The sequence below is a fragment of the Chiloscyllium punctatum genome, chromosome 6 (genome assembly GCF_047496795.1).
Source record: "Chiloscyllium punctatum isolate Juve2018m chromosome 6, sChiPun1.3, whole genome shotgun sequence".
NCBI classification, from domain to species: Eukaryota; Metazoa; Chordata; class Chondrichthyes; order Orectolobiformes; family Hemiscylliidae; genus Chiloscyllium; species Chiloscyllium punctatum.
Window position 1 is genome coordinate 14,630,410 of NC_092744.1, and position 15,440 is coordinate 14,645,849.

At 43.8% G+C, this 15,440-nt stretch overlaps 1 protein-coding gene across 2 annotated transcripts in view; it reads right to left on the reverse strand.

Moving 5' to 3' along the window:
- LOC140478734 (glutamate-rich protein 6-like) overlaps positions 1-15,440 on the reverse strand; it is a 92,534-nt gene that overhangs the window by 11,873 nt on the left and 65,221 nt on the right. For both annotated transcript variants that reach the window (XM_072572048.1, XM_072572047.1), the window contains 4 exons: positions 14,494-14,586; positions 10,819-10,979; positions 5,328-5,395; positions 1,586-1,725 (listed from right to left, as the gene is read on the reverse strand). In XM_072572048.1, the coding sequence (XP_072428149.1) occupies positions 1,586-1,725; positions 5,328-5,395; positions 10,819-10,979; positions 14,494-14,586 (462 nt within the window). The remainder of the gene's footprint in view (positions 1-1,585; positions 1,726-5,327; positions 5,396-10,818; positions 10,980-14,493; positions 14,587-15,440) is intronic.

Sequence of the window (15,440 nt, forward strand, 5' to 3'; positions counted from 1 at the left end):
AAGGAGAGGGCGGATCCTATCGAGCGGTTCCCTGAGCAGACTGTCAAAGCCATTTGGCAGAATGCCTCATCGCCAGAACTTTCCAACAAGCACCAAGACGTGGCTTGGCTGGTGGTGAGAAGGGCTCTGCCTGTGAGATCCTTTATGTACGCCCGGACTCTCAGCCGCACCGCACTCTGCCCTCAAAGCGGCTGCGGGGGGGACGAGACTGTCACACACCTCCTTCTGGAATGTGCCTACGCAGAAGAAGTCTGGAGAGGAATGCAGTGGTGTTTATCGAGGTTCGTCCCGAGCAGCGCCGTGACGCGGGACTCCGTGCTGTACGGCCTGTTCCCTGGGACGCACACCGAGACGAACATCGACTGCGCCTGGAGGATCATCAACTCGGTGAAGGACACTCTCTGGGCGGTCCGAAACCTATTGATCTTCCAGCTGAAGGAGTTGACCCCGACTGAGTGTTGCAGACTGGCACATTCCAAGGTCCAGGACTACGTGTTGAGGGACGTGCTGAAGCTTGGGGCAGCTACCGCGATGGCGCGGTGGGGAAGACCACCGTGTAACATCGGCCTGCCTAAAGAAGGACAGGGGGCCCGCACAGTCATTTGGGCTCTGCTCACACCTCAGCTAAATATATGGACGTATGATTGATAAACGTACAGACCTGTATATAAAAATGATAAATTCTGATCTGTGTATGTAAACGTTTACGTATGTATGGCATGACCAACTGTACAGACCATCAAATTATTTTATGAATAAAGTATATTTTTGAAATTAAAAAAATCACCCTAAAATGATGCTGTACGATCTTGCGACTTGGGTCTTTTCCTTGTTTTCCATCTATGCTTTCTGGCTTTGGAAACATATGACTAACAGATAGATTCATCAGAAACCCTCTATTTTTTCCAATTCTTTCACTCTGTGGGTGTCACTGGCAAGGCCATTCGTTGCCCATTCCCAAATGGCAGTGAATTGGATTGCAAACTAGGCTATTTCAGAAGAAGGGCTGATGCCCGAAACGTCGATTCTCCTGTTCCTTGGATGCTGCCTGACCTGCTGCGCTTTTCCAGCAACACATTTTCAGCTCTGATCTCCGGCATCTGCAGTCCTCACTTTCTCCTCCTAGGCTATTTCAGAGTTGACCACATTGTCATGTATCTTGAATGTATGAAGTTAAACGTAACAGTGTTGCATTATTGTAAGACTCTATTCCTCTAACACGTACATTCAATGTAGTCTGGTTTAGAAGGTTATCCAGGAAGGGATTGATAAAGAGTATTGCTGATAAGGCTGATAAGGCGTATAAGCACTGGATTGGGCCAGTTGGATTGAAGGGTCTAATATCTTTATCTTGTATATTCTATGTAGTTCTATGTAATAAACAGGTAGGTAAAAACAAGGACTGCAGATGCTGGAAACCAGATTCTAGATTAGAGTGGTGCTGGAAAAGCACAGCAGGTCAGGCAGCCTGCTCCTCGGATGCTGTCTGAACTGCTGCGCTTTCCCAGCACCTTTCTCTAATATAGAATCTATGTAATAAACAGTCGGGTGATAGAACTGACAATATAATTATGACAACTCATACCTTGTGCCAACTGAATGAGTCATCCCTTGACTCCGTGAAAATGTTATCCCAATTTTCACCTTCACCTTTCACTTCTTTTAAGGTTACGAAATCCAGTGACGTGGATAACTGAAAAGTAATTGTAGTCAGTTTCTTTGGCCCTGGATTGAACATGGCAGAGGGTGAGGTGAGAAACAGAGAGAGAAAAGCAATGACAGAGAATTCAAAAACTGCTAACATTTTCAAACATGCAACATGTAGGCAGACAAGGGCAGCTGATATATGGGAACACAACCACCTTCAGGTTCCCCTCCAAGCCACTCACCATCCTGACTAGGAAAAATATTGCCATTCATTTACTGTCACTGGGTCAAAACCTTGGTATTGTCTCACTAAAGGCATTAAGAGTGTACCTACAGCACATGGACTGCAGCTGTTCAAGAAAGCAACTCACCCCCACCTTCTCACGGGCAAGTAGGGATGGGCAATAAATGCTGGCTCAGCTAGTGATACCCATGTCTCATGAGTGAATTTTAAAAAAATTTAAAACTAAGCTCTCAGCATATAACCTGTCAGGTCTCGAAAGCATCTGAGATCATTTCTCATCTGAACCCAGCGAATGCAGCCCTGATCTACTCAATGTATCACCCATTTAATGGTATGGCCTTGGGTAGAGTTAGAAAACAGAGGGACCTGGGGTTCACGTACATAATTCTTTGAAGTTTGCATTACATATAGACAGAGTGATTAAAAAGGTATTTAGCACACTTGCCTTCATTGCTCGGTCCTTTGTGTATAGGAGTTGGGAAGTCATGTTGAGGCTGAATAGGACATTGGTGAAGCCTCTTCTGGATTACTGTGTCCAGTTCTGGTCACCCAGTTGTAGGAAGGATATTATTAAACTGGAGAGGGTTCACGAGAGATTTATCAGGATGTGGTTGGGTATAGAAGCTTTGATTTAGACTGGATTGTGGTTTTCTATTCTTTCAAATGAAGTGAATTCCCCATCCTGTACTCCATCTCAGAATAACAGAATTGCTACAGAGCAGCAGGAGTCCATTTGGCCCATCTGCCACAGTACTGCTCATCACACCTGCTGTCAAGGGAGATTTAGAAGCGACCGCATAGAAGTTTTGTAAAATAATGAGGGGTATAGATAGACTTAATGGTAATTGTCTTTTCCCTAGGATGGGGAATTTCATGACTAGGGAGCACAGCTTTAAGGTGAGAGGAGAGAGATTTAAAAAAGACATGAGGGATAATATTTGTACACAGAGGTTCGCATGTGGAATGAACTTCCTGAGGGAATGGTGGATGTGGGTAAATTACAATGTTTAAAAGACATTTAGATAAGTACAAAAAAAAGGAAAGGTCTGGAGGGAGATGTGTCAGGAGCAGGCAAGTGGGACTAGTTTAGTTTGGGATTATATTTGGCATGGACTGGTTGGACCGAAGGTCTGTTCCCGCTCTGTATGACCCTATGACTCTTGATAATCTCACCCAGGAATCAATCTAGTATGCCATCACTGTACAGCCCCTAGTTAAGCATCTCTATCCTTCAATAATATAACCAAACTACAATATTCCATGTGTGTTTGCACCAAAGCCCTATACAATTGTAGCGATTGTCCTTACTCTTCTACTTTAGATTTCGGAATTTACTTTTTGCTCACTTAATATGGTTCTAGTAAAAGTATGCCCGTGTCTCTGTGAAAATCTAATTTTACAAGTTTCTCATTATTTCAAAACAAACATTCTGGTATTCTATTCTTTCTCACAAAGTGTATTCCTCATAGAACATAGAACATAGAACATAGAACAATACAGCACAGAACAGGCCCTTCAGCCCACGATGTTGTGCCGAACTTCTAATCTAGATTAAGCACCCATCCATGTACCTATCCAAATGCCGCTTAAAGGTCGCCAATGATTCTGACTCTACCACTCCCACGGGCAGCGCATTCCATGCCCCCACCACTCTCTGGGTAAAGAACCCACCCTGACATCTCCCCTATACCTTCCACCCTTCACCTTAAATTTATGTCCCCTTGTAACACTCTGTTGTACCCGGGGAAAAAGTTTCATCTTCTACTCCATCTCAGAATAACAGAATTGTTACAGAGCAGCAGGAGACCATTTGGCCCACCTGCCACAGTACTGCCCACCATAACTGCTGTGAAGCCTCTTTGTGCCCACCTCACAGATTACTGTCCCACCTGTCTCTGCATTGTCAGCAAAGTTACATAAATTATTCTCGGTCTGGCAAGACCATAATAGGGAGCAGCACTGACAGGCCATTTAGCCCAATGGCTCTGCTCTGCCCACCAATGAGATTGTGGCGGATCTGATAAACCCTCATCACCACATATTCCAGGATTCCTTCACTGAGTAAAACCTCAGCCTCGCATATCCATCAATCAGCGTCATCAGCTCTCTGAGGGAACAGAGGGAATGGTCAATGGATTTTTTTTGGGGGGGGAAGGGGTTGAAAGACAGTTTGTCGTAGAGTTTCCTAGGGGTCAAATTTAGGACCTTTGTTTTCCTAATGTATATTAATAATCTAGAACTTGGGTGTGTTGGGGCCAATTTCGAAGTTTGCAGGTAACACAAATTTGGTAGAACTGCAAACTGTTCTCCTTGGAGAGAAGAAGGCTGAAAGGAGATCTGATTGAGGTTTTCAAAATCATGAGCGGGCTGGATATGGAGAAACTGCTCCCGCTCGCAAAAGCAACAAGAAAACACATGAATTTAAAGTGACCTGCAAACGAAGCAAGGCTGAAGCGAGGAAAAGCTTGTTCGCCCAGCAAGAGAATGGAATGCATTGCCTGGTAAGGCGGTGGATGGAAGTTCAATTTAGGCATTCAAGAGGACATTGGTTGAATATCTGGAGAAAAATAATATGTTGGGTCTGGGGCAAAAGCAGGAGATTGGCACAAGGTCATGATGCTCAATTTTCAAGCAGGTACAGGCATGGTGGACCAAATGACCTTCTTCTGTATTACAACATGTCTGTGAGCGAAGGGTGTTCTCTCATCTCTGTCTTAACTGGGGAACCTCTTTCTCTGAGATGATGCCACCTGGTCCTAGATTCTACCACAAGGGGAAATAGCTTCTCCGTGTCCACCCTGCCAAGCTCGCTAAAAATATTCTAGGTTTCATCACAAGTCATCTCTCATTCTTCTCAATTCCATTAAGTCATTAAGTTAGATTAGATTCCTTAGTTTGGAAACAGGCCCTTCGGCCCAACAGGTCCACACCGACCCTCCGAAGAGTAACCCACTCAGATCCATTTCCCTCTGACTACTGCACCTAACATTACGGGCAATTTAGCATGGCAAATTCATCTGACCTGTCTGTCTTTGAGCTGTGGGAGGAAACCCACGCAGATAAATGGTTTATTTGAAATCACAAGCTTATGGAGCACTGCTCCTTTGTCCGGTGAAGTGACCTATGACTGTGATTTCAAACAAACCTGTTGGACTATAACTTGGTGTCGTGTGACTTCTGATTTTGTCCAGCCCGGTCTAACACTGGCACCTCCACATCAGAGGTTATATATAGTTGAGGCCACTCGTTACAGCTTACCAACCCGAAATGTCTTGTTTATCCCAATGAACCCTGCCCATTAAACAATCCTCAACATGTGCTGGTATAGAATGCCCAAGTCCATGATTCATTTTCTAGGAGACACAAAGTAAAATTACATAAACAAAACATATGAGGAAAGTCAAATGACACTCTGAACTATATGAGGGAAACATACCGGCAGACACTTTGAGCTGACTTTCTTTTGCCTTTTTCATGTATTTTTCCATTTCTCGGTCACGTAACCTGGTAAAACATCACAGAAGTACAAGTGCACTGAGAGCTAACGTGTCCTGGCAAAGCAGCCCCGAACAAAGGAACAGAAAGAAAATACTGCTGATAGTGGGAATCTGAAATTATGAAAAAATAGGAAGTGCTGCAGAAACTCAGCAGCATTTGTGGAGAGAGAAACTGAGTAAACATTTGGAGTCCGGTATGACCCTCCTTCATTAGCCTTCCTAAGCAAGGGAACCATTGGCTTTAAAACTTACCCTTAATGTGTAGCTGAAATAAACATTTTGCACATTTTTTCTTAGAAGCTTGAATTCCCCTTAATTTCATCAAGTCACATAACAAAAATATACAGTAACAATAAAATTGATGAAATTTATTTGGATTAAGCACGATCTGCTGGAGTAGGCAATAATATAATATTTAAACATGTTGTTTGCACATTATTTTGAGTTTAAGCCTGACTTCAGTTGTTATGGGTGATTTGGAGACGCTGGTGTTGGAGACTGGGGTGTACAAAGTTAAAAATCACACAACACCAGGTTATAGTCCAACAGTTTTAATTGGAAGCACTAGCTTTCAGAGCGCTGCTGCTTCATCAGGTGATTGTGGAGGACACAATTGTAGGACACAGAATTTATAGCAAAAGTTTACATTGTGATGTAATTGAAATTATACATTGAAAAATACCTTGATTGTTTGTTAAGTCTCTCATCTGTTAGAATGACCATGATAGTTTCACTTCTTTCATCGGAAAATTGCAAAACGTTTTTTAAAAGTGACATTGTCAAGTGAACTTAAACAATTGGTGTCAGCCTAGACAATGTATTGAAGGTGTTAGCACCCCTCTGTGCTGCTCTCTGTGTCATAATGTTTCGACTGATTCTAATCTAAATAATTAATTAATAGAATCTTATGTGGATTCATGCAGTTTTTAAGCAAAGTACAATGTAACTCTGCAAGTACACATTCACCCCAGAAACTTATATATGTATGTGTGCATGTGTGTGTGCGTGTGTGTGTGTGTGTTTGTAGGAGTGTCTGGGTGTGTGTACAGTGTAATCGGGTCACCTGTAGTGTGACATGAATCCAAGGTCCCGGTTGAGGCCTTGCCCATGAGTATTGAACTTAGCTATCAGCCTCTTCTCGGTCACTTTTCGCTACTGCCTGTTCCAAAGTCTACCTTGGAGCATGGTCACCCAAAGGTCCGAGGTCGAATGTCCTGGACCACTGAAGTGTTCTCCAACTGAGAGGGAACAACCCTGCCCGTTGATTATTGTGAGGTGCCCGTTCATCCGTTGCCATAGCCTCTGCTCGGTTTCACCAATTAACCACATTTTGGATCATAACTTTTCTCCATTTGTCCCTCAATAACAAATACCTCCCACCAGTAGTGGTGCTGTAGCATTTCCTAGGCTTTACCTCAGAGGATGTATAATGCTCCAAGACAAAAACAGAAATTGCTGGAAAAGCTCAGTGGGTCTGGCAGCATCTGTGGAGAGAATTCAGGGTTAACATTTCAGGTCGAGTGACCCTTTCTCAGAGAAAGGGCTGTTCTGAGGAAGGGTCACTCAACCCAAAATGTTAACCCTGAATTCTCTCCACAGATGCTGCCAGACCTGCTGAGCTTTTCCAGCAATTTCTATTTTATCCTTGATTTACACATCTGCAGTTCTTTCAATGTTTATTTGTACAATGCTCCAAATCATTTTGCTTTCAAAACTGGTGTAAGCTTTTATCTTTAATTCTAAGGAATATTTGAAACAACAGGGAGTTGTGCAAATGTAAACTCAGAATGTATGATGGGATGGAAACTGGGTTACTTTGGTACACTGGTTCAATTATTCTCCTGTCTTCTATGTGAGGATTACAATTCTTTCCTGAGTCGTTTTATGAAAATTAAACCAATTGGGGATGGACGAACCTATACTCAAAAAGAAAGAAAATGAGGCTTCAAAATGCAAATTCATTGGACAGTTGTGATTGAGTAGTCATCTAATGTCATCTGCTAGCAATTGACTCTGGCAATCCATATAATGAGACAACTATTTCATGCTTTTTTGACAATAGGAAGTATAGCTTCTACATAAATGATTTGGAGGAGAACACAGCTGGTCTAATTAGTAGGTCTGTGGACAATAGAAAAATTGTGAGGAATAATGTCAGAGGATACAGCAGGATATAGATCAGTTAGAGGCAGGGGCAGAAAAATGGCAGATGGAATTTAATCCAGATAAATGTGAGGTGATGCATTTTGGAAGGTTAAGTACAGGTGGAAATTACACAGTGAATGACAGAACCCTAAGGAATCTGCAGAGGGATCTAGGTATGCAGGTACACAGATTTATCTATTTATTTATTCATTCATTTTGTGGCATGTGGGCATTGCTGGCTGGGTCAACATTTATTGCTCGTTCCTAGTTGCCCTTGAGAAAGTGGTGGTGAACTACCTTTTCGAGCTAATGCAGTCCACCTGCTGTGGATTGACTCATAATGCCCCTAGGGAGGGAATTCCAGGACTTTGACTCAGCAACAGTGAAGGAACAGCGATGTATTTCCAAGTCAGGATGGTGAGTGGCTTGGAGGGGAATTTGAAGGTGCTGGTGTTCCCATATATCTGCTGCCCTTGGCCTAGATGGAAGTGGTCATCAGTTTGGAAGGTGCTGTCTGAGGATGTTTGGTGAATCTCTGCAGTGCATCTTGTAGATAGTACACACTGCTGCTACTGAGTGTCAGGGTGGAGGGAGTGGATGCATATGGATGTGGTACCAATCAAGCGGGCTGCTTTGCCCTGGATGGTCATAGAGTCATAGACATGTACAGCATGGAAACAGACCCTTCGGTCCAACCCATCCATGTTGACCAGATATCCCAACCCAATCTAGTCCCACCTGCCAGCACCCGACCCATATCCCTCCGAACCCTTCCTATTCATATACCCATCCAAATGCCTCTTAAATGTTGCAATTGTACCAGCTTCCACCACTTCCGCTGGCAGCTCATTCCATACACGTACCACCCTCTGTGTGAAAAAGTTGCCCCTTAGGTCTCTTTTATATCTTTCCCCTCTCACCCTAAACCTATGCCCTCTAGGTCTGGACTCCCCGACCCTATTTATCCTATCCATGCCCCTCTTAATTTTGTAAACCTCTATAAGATCACCCCTCAGCCTCCGACACTGCAGGAAAAACAGCCCCAGCCTGTTCAGCCTCTCCCTGTAGCTCAGATCCTCCAACCCTGGCAACATCCTTGTAAATCTTTTCTGAACCCTTTCAAATTTCACAACATCTTTCCGAAAGGAGGGAGACCAGAATTGCACGCAATATTCCAACAGTGGCCTAACCAATGTCCTGTCCAGCCGCAACATGACCTCCCAACTCCTGTACTCAATACTCTGACCAATAAAGGAAAGCATATCAAACTCCTTCTTCACTTTTTTGGATGGTGTCAAACTTCTTGAGTGTTGTTGGAGCTGCACATATCCGGGCAAGGGTGAGTATTCCATCACACTCCTGACTTGTGCCTTGTAGGTACTGAATAGGCTTTTGGGAGTCAGGAGGTGAGTTATTCTCTGCAGAATTCCTAGCTTCTGACCTGCTCTTGGAGCCACTGCATTTATGTGGTGAGTCCAGTTGAGTTTCTGATCAATGATAACTCCCAGGATGTTAATAGTGGGGGATTCAGTGATGGTAACACAACTGAATGTCAAGGGCGGTGGTTAGAGTGTCTGTTATTGGTGATGGTCATTGACTGGCATTTGTGTGGCACAAATCTTACTTGTCACTTGTCAACCCAAGACTGGATATTGTCCAGATCTTGCTGCATTTGAACATGGACTACTTCAGTATCTGAGGAGTCATGAATGGTGCTGAACTTTGGGTAATCGTTAGTGAACATCCCCACTTCTGACTAATGATGGAGGGAAAGTCATTGATGAAGTAGTTGAAGATGGTTGGGCCTAGGACACTACCCTGAGGAACTCCTGCAGAGATGTCCTGGAGCTGTGGCGACTGACCTCCAAAACCATGACCATCTTCTTTGTGTCAGGTATGGCTCTAACCATCAGAGAGTTTCTCCCTGATACCCATTGATTCCAGTTTTGCCAGGACTCTGTGATGCCACACTTGGGCGAATGCAGCCTTGATATCAAGGGCTGTCACTCTCACCTCCCCTCTGGAATTCAGCTTCATGTTTGAACCAAGGCGGTAATGTGGTCAGGAACTGAGTGGCCCTGGCAGAACCCAAACTGGGCATCACTGAGCAGGTTATTGCTGAGCAGATGCTGCATGATAGCACTGCTGATGATATCTTCCTCATTTTACTAATAATCAAGAGTAGACTGATGGAGTGGTAATAGGCAGGGTTGGATTTGTCCTTTTTATGTACAGAACATAGTTGGGCAATTTTCCACATTGTCAGGAAGATGCTGGTGTTGTCACTGTACTGGGACAGCTTGGCTACGGGAGCAGCAAGTTCTAGAGTACAAGTCTTCAGTACAATCACTGGAATGTTGTCAGGGCCCATAGTCTTTGCAGTGTCCAGTCTTGATATCATATGGAGTGAATCAAATTGGCTGAAGACTGGTATCTATAAGGCTGGCCCCCACTGGAGGAGGTCGAGATGGATCATCTACTTGGCTGAAGACTGCTGCAAAAGCTTTAGCCTTAACATTTGAAATGAGGTGTTGAGCTCTTCCATCATTGAGATCACTGAAGGTGGCAGTGCAGGTATACAAGGTACTAGGAAAGGCCTACGGCATGTTTGCCTTCATTGGAAGGGACATTGAGTATAAGGAGAGGCAGGTTACGCTGCAGCTTTATCGAACTTTAGTTAGGCCACGCCTGGAATATTGTGTACAGTTCTGGTCACCACACTACCAGAAGGATGGAGATGCTTTAGAGAGGATACAGAAAAGGTTTACCAGGATATTGCCTGGTATGGGGGATTTTAGCTATGAAGAAAGATTGGATAGACTAGGTTTGTTTTCACTGGAACACAAGAGGTTGAGGGGCGACCTGATAGAAGTTTATAAGATTGTGAACAGCATGGAGAGAGTGGAAAGTATGAGGCTTTTTCCCAGGGTGGAGGGTCAATTAATAGGGGACACAGGTTCAAGGCGTGGGTGGTGGGGGCATTTAAAAGAGATGTGCGAGGCAAGCTTTTCACACAGAGGGTGGTGAGTGCCTGGAACGTGCTGCCAGAGGAAGTGGTGGAAGCAGACACAATGGCAGCGTTCAAGAAATATCTGGATGAATATGTGAATAGGAAGGGAATAGAGGGATACAGATCCTGTAAGTGAAGACCGTTTTAGTAAGAAAAGGAAAAATGTGTCGGTATGGGCTTGGAGGGCCGTAGGGTCTGCTCCTGTGCTGTATTGTTCTTTGTTTCAAGCTAAACTTTGAAGCTAAACTGAAACACAATTACAGGAAGTAAGTTACCTCATTGCTGCTTTTTCCTTGGCTTGTTCTCTCTCCTGTACACTGCCAAAGGGAACGTGAGGAGAGATATCAATCATTTGCTGAGCCACTTTCAAACGAATCTCATCCTCTTCTTTCAGGAGAAACTCAAACAAGTCGCGATATTGTTTACAGCAGAAGAGCTGCCAAGAGAAAAGAAACACATTATCAAAGGTTTATGAAGAAATGTAGAAAACAGGATCAGGAGTAGGCCATTCAGCCCTTTGAACCTATTCTGCCATTCGACTCAATATCCTTTGGCTGCTTTCTCTCCATACTCTTTGATTGTTTTAGCCCTAAAAAAGTATATTTAATAGCTGTAATAATATAACTATTTTAGTTAATATTAGTGACCTATATTAGTTAATATTACAAGACTTAAAATAACAACTGGAAAAACGCGGATGCTGTAAATCAGAAACAACACCAGAAGTTGCTGGAAAAGCTCAGCAGGTCTGGCAGCACCGATGGAGAGAAATCAGAGTTGAGTGACCCTTCCTCAGAAACGTTAACTCTGATTTCTCTCCACAGATGCTGCCAGACCTGCTGAGCTTTTCCAGCAACTTCTAGATTTAAATACGTTTATGAAACAAAGAACTGAGGATGATGGAGATCTGAAACAAACAAAAGCAGAAATCGCTGAAGAAATGGCAGAGAGAGAAACAGAGTCAACGTTTCGAGTCCTGTCATCCTTCTGCAGAACTGAAGAACTGACTCAGGGTGGAAGAACTGTGGATGTGTACACATGGGGCTCCCCAAGTTTCTTTCGAGAGCTAAGTCGCTTTATTTAAAGGAGTCACGAGGCAACAGGTGTGGCTGCATCAACGAGGAAAATAAACCTTAGGAATGTGTGTCATCCAAGACAATGTTCACATTTCCCCTGAAGACAGATGCTGAGAGATGCCTGAATAAAGCCATCAGTCTATCCTGAAGCTTAACCCAATAGATTAAGCAGTTAGTCGAGGCAGGGGGATTTTAAAAAAATGTTATTGTCACATATATTTTACAGTAAGAGTACAATAAAAAACATTCATTTGTCACCACAATATGGTGCCATTTGAATAATTTTGGAATAAGGAAGAAAAGATCTAGCTTGAAGAGAGAGACGGGGTGGGGAGCAATGGGAGTGGATGATGCTCTGTCAAATTTAAACAGAATTGAGAAGTAAGGAGGAGAATGGAGGGAATTCTGAAGTATGGGGTGTCTGGAAAAGTGGAAATGCTGACACACAAGAGATCTAGGAGAGTTCATAACACAACAGAGATAGGGAAATGCAAGATCTTGATGGATATTGAAATGCCAAGGCAAGAATTTTTAAAGTTTGTTCTCTGAGAGTCCGGGAAGCAAACTAAGATAGCAAGGATTATGCTGGAGAGTGCATTATAAAATAAAAGAACATGAGCAGCAGCAGCAGAAGTGGATCATTTGAAACCTGTAGCCCATTCAATAAGATCAGGGCTAATGTTCTAACCCAATTCCATATTCATGGGCTATCATCATATTCCTTAATTTCCTTCATAGCCAAAAACCTTTTCACCTTTACCTAATTATACTCAACAAATGGGCATCCGCAGCTGAGGGAGAGCTCTGAGCAAACATTTTTGCCTTCTTGGTCTCAAATAGCTGGCCCATAATTTGAGACAGCGACTCCTGGTTTCTAGACTTATCAGCCACAGGAAACATTACCCCGTCCAGCCCTTTCAGAATTTTGTACACTTCAATGTGATCACCTCGATGCTGCCTTGATTCCAGTGGCAAATGATCAGAATTTCAGATGAACTGGAAGTTATGGAAGATGAAAAGAGAAAGCAATTGGGAGGTGGCCTCTTCCTCACTGACACATATTGGCAGCAATGTCTTCTAGATGCTTTACAGCAACTCCCCAAGGCTCCTTCGACAGTACCTTCCAATGATATTGGAACACCATGACCTGCAAATTCCCCTCCAACCCGATTTGGAGCAATAATGATGTTCATTCACTGTTGCTGGGTCAAAATCCAGAATTCCGTCCTAATGGCACTGTGGATGAATCTATACCAACCAATACTTCAAGAACCTGGCTCACCACTGCCTCCCGAGTATGCTATAAAAACCACCAATGACATTCAGAGGCTGCGATTTTTGAGAGGACTTGTAGCTCAGGTTGAGGTTCAGGTTGTAGGTTTGCTCCCTGAACTGGCAGGTTTGTTTTGAGATGTTTAGTCACCGTGCTAAGTAACATCATCAGTGAAGTGCTGGCGTTCTGTCCCACTTTCGATTTATGTGTCTTGGTCTCTTAAGGTGGGTGATATCAATTGCTGTTCTTTTTCTCAGAGGTTGGTAAATGGGGTCCAAATCAATGTGTTTATTGATGGAGTTCCGGTTTGAATGCCAGAAATACCCTGCAAGGACTGCCACAAACACTACATTGGACAGACTGGCAAGAAACTAACCACCCGGAGACATGAGCACCAACTAGCTACCAAAAGACATGGTATCTGAAAATGTTCAAAGTTTGGGAGAAGATTTGTAGCTCGGGTGCTCATTGTTGTGGTTCTGTTCGCCGAGCTGGGAATTTGTCTTGCAAACGTTTCGTCCCCTGTCTAGGTGACATCCTCAGTGCTTGGGAGCCTCCTGTGAAGCGCTTCTGTGATGTTTCCTCCGGCATTTATAGTGGCCTGTCTCTGCCGCTTCCGGTTGTCAGTTCGAGCTGTCCGCTGTAGTGGCCGGTATATTGGGTCCAGGTCGATGTGTTTGTTGATAGAGTCTGTGGATGAGTGCCATGCCTCTAGGAATTCCCTGGCTGTTCTCTGTTTGGCTTGCCCTATAATGGTAGTGTTGTCCCAGTCCCAGTGTCCCAGCCACTATAAATGCCGGAGGAAACATCACAGAAGTGCTTCACAGGAGGCTCCCAAGCACTGAGGATGTCACCTAGACAGGGGACGAAACGTTTGCAAGACAAATTCCCAGCTCGGCGAACAGAACCACAACATCTGAAAATGTGTTGCTGGAAAAGCGCAGCAGGTCAGGCAGCATCCAAGGAGCAGGAGAATCGACGTTTCAGGCATGAGCCCTTCTTCAGGAATTCACCTTCTTCAGTCTTCACCTTCTCCTCATCTATTCCTGGTATCCTTACACAGATGAAGAAGGACACCACTTCGACTGGGCTAAACAGAGACACACACAGGAATTCCAAGAGGCCTGGTATTGAAACTGAAACTTTATCAATAAACACGTTGATTTGGATCCCATTTCCCAACCTCTAAGAAAAAGAACCGGAAATGATATCACTCACCTAAGCAGACCAAGACACACAAATAGGATGTGGGACAGAACACCAGCGCTTCACCAGAGGCTCACTGATGATGTTACCTAGCATGGTGACGAAATGTCTGAGAATAAACCTACCAGCTCAGTGAGCAAACTTACAACCCGAACGTTCAGAGGCCACGAGTGAATTAAAAAGGCAAAGTCACTTTTGGAAATGACTAGGACTAGCACCAGGATCAGTTAGATTTATGACATTCAATGTAAAATGTCACACATAAAGAATGGTTACATAGATTCAGAGTCAGCAAGAAACATTGAACTTGAATTATTGCATTTGATAGATCACCAACAAAAGATCTCGCAGAAATAGATGAATAGTAGGGAAAGCATAAGACTGAATGTACTTACAGTTTCAAATGGTTCTGTTCCCAGTTGTTTGGGAGTAGGTAAGGGCTTCAAGTTTTTGCCACAAAATTGGCACAAATCAAATCCGACTGATACCTAGAGAAGAAATCGCAGTGGTCAGTTCTAACTTGTACACAGCATGCTGAAGTCTGTAGCTGACGCAGCTACAGCTGTGTGAGGGTAATGGGGAGGAACTCTGCTGCTTTGTACAATACAGTGCCTGGACTTGGTCTGAGAATGAAGGAGCAAGAGGAAGAACTCATTTGGCCTCTCATTCCCATGGCATGTCTCTGAAAGAATTATCCGGCCTGACCCACTCCCTGTTCTTTCCATGTTGCTCCTTCATATTTTTAAATATTAATCTAATTCTCTTTTGGAAGTGCTTTTTTATAGAGTTGCTACTGTTTGAAAGCAGGTCATTCAGCCCATCGAGTCCACACCAGCCCTCCGAATAGCATCTTATCCAGACCCACCCCCTACCACCCCTATCCCTGTAACCCTGCATTTCCCATGGCCAATTCACCTGACCTGCACAGCTTTGGACTGTGGGAGGAAACTGGAGCACCCAGAGGAAACCCATGCAGACACGGGGCGAACGTGCAAACTCCACACTATCAGTCGCCCGAGGGTGGGAATCGAACCTGGGTTTCTTTTAAAATCTGCTTCCCTTCAGGAAATGCACTCCAGTTTATCATAACTGGATTTTAAATCCATTTCTCAGGTCACCAACTATCAGTTTCTTCTTAGTTACTCTAAATAAATCAGAAAGCAATGTAGCAATCATAGCAAAATCTCTGTTTTCCTCAGAAACGTATACTGGTTATCAGCCTATAGACAGAGGAGGGAGTATGGGCAAGATGGAGGATACATCACCTTGGGCTGCCGTCTCAAAGTGACTTGCTCTGAAATCAGCATTGCCTGGAAATGTGGTATCTATACATTATTATCTT